The sequence below is a fragment of the Pempheris klunzingeri genome, chromosome 7 (genome assembly GCF_042242105.1).
Source record: "Pempheris klunzingeri isolate RE-2024b chromosome 7, fPemKlu1.hap1, whole genome shotgun sequence".
NCBI lineage: Eukaryota > Metazoa > Chordata > Actinopteri > Acropomatiformes > Pempheridae > Pempheris > Pempheris klunzingeri.
The window spans coordinates 5,794,888-5,800,887 of NC_092018.1; the positions used below are offsets into that span (position 1 = coordinate 5,794,888).

The 6,000-nt window shown below is 40.1% G+C and overlaps 1 protein-coding gene across 1 annotated transcript in view; it reads left to right on the forward strand.

The window, feature by feature from the left end:
* Positions 1 to 2,791, forward strand: part of stpg2 (sperm-tail PG-rich repeat containing 2) — a 54,119-nt gene extending 51,328 nt beyond the window's left edge. Inside the window, exons 13-14 of the mRNA XM_070834439.1 lie at positions 1,909 to 2,100; positions 2,685 to 2,791. Coding sequence (XP_070690540.1) covers positions 1,909 to 2,067 — 159 coding nt within the window. The 3' untranslated portion in view covers positions 2,068 to 2,100; positions 2,685 to 2,791. The remainder of the gene's footprint in view (positions 1 to 1,908; positions 2,101 to 2,684) is intronic.
* Positions 2,792 to 6,000: the final 3,209 nt, after the last annotated feature.

A 6,000-nucleotide genomic window follows, 5' to 3' on the forward strand; every position in this document is an offset into this window, starting at 1 on the left:
CTAACCCGAGCTTTAATTATGACATGTCAGACAGAACACAACAGAGAAAGGAAAGCCCATTTGTGGGAGCACTGAGTTGATTGGTTGGACACTGAACTGATGAGGTGATGAAATTCACCGTATTTTGGTCTCAGATTGTGTCATGCACCCACATCGCTCTACAGCTGATAGGTCGGGCGATAACAATGGGTCATTATGCTCGTGTACAAAGTATGAGGGCAAGCATCATCCGGTTTGTGAAAAAACAAATAGACACAAATTGGTAGTAAATAGAAAAAGGTGCGATGCTAGACTATTGTACAACAGCAGTGGTCAGAGTGGAAACAAAACCCACATGCAGAGTTTTTTCCCTCACCGCATACGTATACCAGGTGCCCTGTCAGCACTTTTAAGAAAAAGATGCTATATGGACATGAGCCCTTAAAGTTAAGGCAATTGATAGCGAATATGAATAGAAATTGTACGTAAAATAATAGTCACATGACCTTTTCCATTGACACTGCAAAAGTCCAGCATTCCTAAGAGTTCAACAAAGGTCAGACAAAAAGTCTGAAAACCACCAGCGAATCCTCAGACATAATATGCTTCACACTACAGATCTACCTGGTCTACTGCAAGGCTCCGTTCTCCAAAAACTCTTGTTGGCTTGTCTGTTTCTTGGAAGACACTGTAAAACTGTCTCACATGTGCTGTTGGTTTAAATAACAGATTAATTGACTGTCAAGTGGATTCAGTTTATGTGCAGTTTTATTAGACTGTTAAATGCAGTAAAAACAGAGTGATTGGTGGAAAACCTCAAGAACTGTGAAAGGACAACCACCCATCACTCCTTACTTCATCATACAGGCCTCATTCATTCATTCATTCATTCAGCTGTGTTTGTTTCCTTCTATCTTTGTCATTTGGCATGCTTTTTAATGCCACATAAGTATGGAAACACAACTACTTTCTTGAAAATTTTGAAGACTGAATTTTTAGCATTCATGGCAAGAAAGTGAACATTTTAACAAATGATTTTAAAACATTTTAAAGCTAGGTTTAAAACTTTTGCTTTATTTTGTTGGCATATTTGAGGCAAACTTATGTATTTTTTTTTAATCACCACGTAATTCAGAAAATGAAGCCATGAATTTTAGAGAACAATTTTCACAATTTTTGAGGAATAATATGTTATATAAACCACCCTATAAATGATATATAAGCATCTCTCAAAACCCTCAGACAACAACATTTTTAGACAACAACCTTTTGATGACGTGAGTTCAGGAAAAATCAGCCGATGCAAAAATAGACAAAGTGTAGTGAAATAAATGCCTAATGTGTATTTTGGATGTTTTCTTCCCTCTAGTTGGAAAGACTTGGTGTGAAGGCAAAATAGCACAAATATCCAAACTGAAAAATGTTTCTGCATGTAGTGTCTCCCTGTAACATCAGCCAGAACTGCACAAAGGGTTGCAAGTAGGGACTGACATGTTGTTTAAAGGTCCCATATTCTGCTCATTTTAAACTTCATACTTATGTTTGGAGGTCCTACTAGAGCAGGTTTACATGGTTTAATGTTCAAAGGAAGTTTTTTTTGGGCAGGGACATTCAGTCTGTTGAAGTCACATGATCCACAGATCCACTTAAGACATCATAAGGGGAGCCAAATCTAAACAGAGCATTTTCACACACATTTACTGAAAAATGGAGCATGAGAAAAAGAGAGGGGGCGGTCTTTACTCAGTCTCTAGACACATCAGGGACACAGATTTATGTTGAACAGACATTATAAAGTATAGTACAAATCTTCCTTCTGCTTTGTATGTGTGCGTTTATTCTCACATTCTCTCACATGAACATACTGTATTGCTCTTATTTTTCCTCCTTCATCACCCCTCATCTCTCCCCCTGTTTGTGTCTCTGCAGTATAGTCCAGGCATCATGAACACATTGATGAAGGGCACCTTCAACGTGACCCTCAACAACCCTCTGGGTCCCTGCTGGTCCCCCCGTGTGGCCTCTGGCCCTTTAAGGGCACACAACACTGTTTCACCCCACACCTTCATCGCCACCAGCACTTCTTAGGGCTCTTTGTGGGTCAAAGGTTAAGGGAGAAAGGTGAGTCAGGTAGAAGGTCAATCTTAAGGCCATCACATTTTAATTCATATTCTGGGGAAAGCTGATTTTCATGAATATTTATGTTTAAATCCATTTCTGATGAATGTGTAATAGAAAATGTGAATGTGAATGGATTGGAACTAATAAAGCGTATTAATTAAATGAACAGATATGTGGTGAGATCTAGGTAATCCAATAGTAACATGCACTTCAGTTCAAAATAAAGCTTGAGGAGGATTTCTTAACAAGCTGTTTTTAGATGAATTGCAGTAATGACAATCATCACTGAAGCACTTCATAGCTTATTTGAGTGTCTTTCTGCTCCACTTCTTGAAAGCATACTTAGGCAGTCTGTCCATTCTCTGTTTGTTTTCCTGTGTGTGTCTGTGTTTGTCTAAGCCCAAAAAACATCAAATAACAACACACACTAGATCCCCAGAGCTGTTATTTTGGTAATAGTCTTCAGTTTTATAAAATTGCCCTCACAGTTCATTTCACAGTTAATTTACAAATTAGAGCGGCTAATAACTCAGCAAAACTCAGCAGACTAATTTGACTTCGTTTTCCGTTTTTTATTGTTTCAGGCAGCAGTTTGAAGGAAGATCCGTTCTGTTTATTCAGCGCCAAAAGTGAAATACCTACGATGGACTCTGCGTCCACAGCTGATGGTTCCCTCATTCTCTACTCTCAGTAATGACAAGCTGATTTAGCTGATTTTGTGGATCAGTTCCCTCTGCATAAACCACTTTGTCAATCAATAACAATTAAAAAGCTATTAATATGAATATTGCCTGAGGTCTTTCTAAAGCATGTTACTCTTGTAAAGGAGATCTCATCTGTAGGGCACTTTGTTTTCTCAAAAGATCCAATCTGACATAAATTGGACAAAGATTAAAAGTGATGAGAAGGTTTTGCAGAATAGATTTTATTTTACTGCTCGAACTGGCTAATGACTGGAGAGCTGGGTAAGTGGTAGCGTGGGATGACATACCTTAAGCTCGATTTGAACTCACACAGTTGGCATCTTAACTTCCCGAGGCCAGGGTTGTCCGAAATCATGTTTTATTTAATGACGATGAACCAGCGCATGAGAAAATTATTTAAGAAATGCTATTCCGAAAGATTCGTTACTCGCCATACATTATTGCTTAGCATGCATAAATCATGAAGCCATTCATTATGTATATTTGTGCTGACTACCCGAGATGTGTGAAAGTCATATAGAAGACTCGTAAGTTGTGTTTTGTTGTGCTCATTAATCAAATTAGCCTCACCTTTATGTTTCACACATATACACACAACATGCAGGAACACACGTGCAAACCAAAAGAAGCAACTGTATGTGAAACTGCATACAAACATTCATTTTTAGGTCCAATAGCCTATCTATAGAGGAATTAAATGGTGGTTCAGACTTTGTTTTAACTCAGAATGCAGCAGAGAGACGTGATGTGTGACTAAGACATAAAATATTGACTGTCCTCTGCTCTGAGGCTTTGATACACCTGTAAGAGGAGAGAAGCTGGAGAGTCAGGAAGAGGGGTTGGAAAAAAGTTGTGTGGAGCAGTGATGGAAGAAACTATGCTTGGAAGGAGTCAGACATATGCGGTCAGGAGTCTCTGCTGATTTCCTGCCATCCTCACAGTTACGGCCGCTGTCGGCCAAGAAGTAATTTGACACATGACCCCATGTAAAACCACAAGTTGTCATTTTTACGTCTTTTGTATGGATCAAACCATCAAGCTATACCGTTTTAATTAGGGAGCTTTAGCGATGCTGGTAGATGGATTCTGGTTCCTTCAGACAGAGCCAGGTTAGCTTTTCCTTCTCGTTTCCAGTCTTTACGCTAAGCTAAACTAACTGGCTGTTGCTTCATATGTACGAGTACAACGTCTCATTTACGGGCAAGAAACGTGAAAGTATTGCTTCGAATATGATGCGTCTGTTTGATTATTCCCGTATTAATCTTGGTAAACTCAACCGAGTGAGCTCATATAAACCAGCTATGGTTAAGCACAATGGCACACCTAGTTTTTCATGTGTTACAAATACAAATCTTAAGGCCTACCGCTGACCAATGGAAACTCAAGGACGTCGTGTGTTCAAAAGCACTGAAAAAACTGAAAAAGGCGAAGGAGGACAAGTTGCTACAAGAAAGTATGTGTGAAAACATTTGAAAGGGGAAGTGAAGTAAGTTCCTGACCTTGCACATCTGCTATCAGAGAGGCAGAGAAGGCTGGCTGTGATGAGGCGATGCGGGCGGTTCAAAGTGTCAGATAAACCAGTTTTACTGGCCGTTACCACTGGAGAGTGTAGATTTATGTTCCCCTTCTGTGCTGATCACTCACCGTAAATCAGCTATTCATGGCTGTGTGTGCGAATGTGTGTGTTCTCAGTCCTCAGAGACAAAGTAAGAAAGAAAGAAAGCAACGAGAAGTGTTCAAGCATCTGCAGAAGATGGCACAGATGGCATCATGCAGGCAAATCTTGTTGTTAGAATGCAGTTTGGTCATTTCTAATAACAGAGAACCTTTCCAGCCAATGACTCAGCCCAAACCCCCTCCCCACTTACTGTGTAGGACCCCTCCTTGTCCTGCTGTGTTCAAAATGTCTCTGTGAGCATTCAGAGTAACAGGTTCGGTGGAGTACCATGTCTCTGATTGTTCCTGTGGGCCTTTTAACCTAATGAGGTGTTTACCCCAGTCATTATTCAGCTGGGAGAGGAGCACAGGGAGAGGAGGAGGGGCAGCAGGGGGCAGAGCGAGGATGGTAAAGATAAAGAGCAAATTGGGGATAGAAGAAAGCCAAGGGAAAAAAAGAAGTGAAGAAAAGGGAGGTTAGTGTAAGATTGAGAAAAAATTAGATATTTTATATGGACAGAGGAAAGATCAGAGAGTATAAAGAAAGCGAGAGGCAGAGGAGGAAGGAAAGGCAGACAGGAAGGGGAGAGAGAGTGTTATTTATGCCTCCCTCGGCACTCGTCTTTACCTTTTTTTCCCTGCGAGCTGTTTTACATCGCCGATCTAATTAAATCAAATAAATCACAGTGCGCGCGCACACACACACACACACACACACACAGAAGCACACGCACACAGCCACAACAGCCTCTCCTGATTCTGGGATTGTGAACATCTCCTCCCCTTATCCCCTCCACCCAAGATTGAATAAATCTCGATTATGGTGCATTACACGGGACATCATTCATGTTGTTTATAGGTCTAAAATATGCAAACAGACCAGGGGCATAAAAGTGATCGATGCTCAAATGGCCCCTTTTTTCTGTTCTGTTCTCATCTCTTATACAGCACAGAGCACCGTCACTTACAGATGTCTTATGTGGGATGAAGACAAGCTGAATTGTGTCCTTACTCTGTCCCCTCATGATGGCTATTTTCATTGTCTTTATGCCCAGGCAATCAGAGTGGCATTTTATTACCTCATTCACCAAAGCATTGTGTCTGCCGTTGAGCCATTATTAAATCTAATTAGCTATGCCAAACCTTGAAGCTTTCCCCGAGAGATCTCTTGATATTTGTGAATTTGAGCTAAGTTGATCACTGTTTTTATTGGTTACAGAGGGACTCTAATACATGAAACATATGCAAACAACCAACAGCTGCTAAAGCCGCAGTTTGTTTTGCTTCTGGAAGATAATTGTTTGAGCATATGATATTAAAACTGTTGCTAGCAAATGTAAAAAAAAAATTGGCCAAACCAAGCATGAAATTAATATTCATATTCCATGATGAACACAGTTTTGTAAAGGCATTTCAACACTTTAACTGTTCAAAAAAGGCAACACTGCACAGATTAATGTGCAAGTCTATGATTTTCACTACACACATGTAGTGTAAAAGATGATTTTATTCATTGTTTGATTGTTCATACCAACTGGTG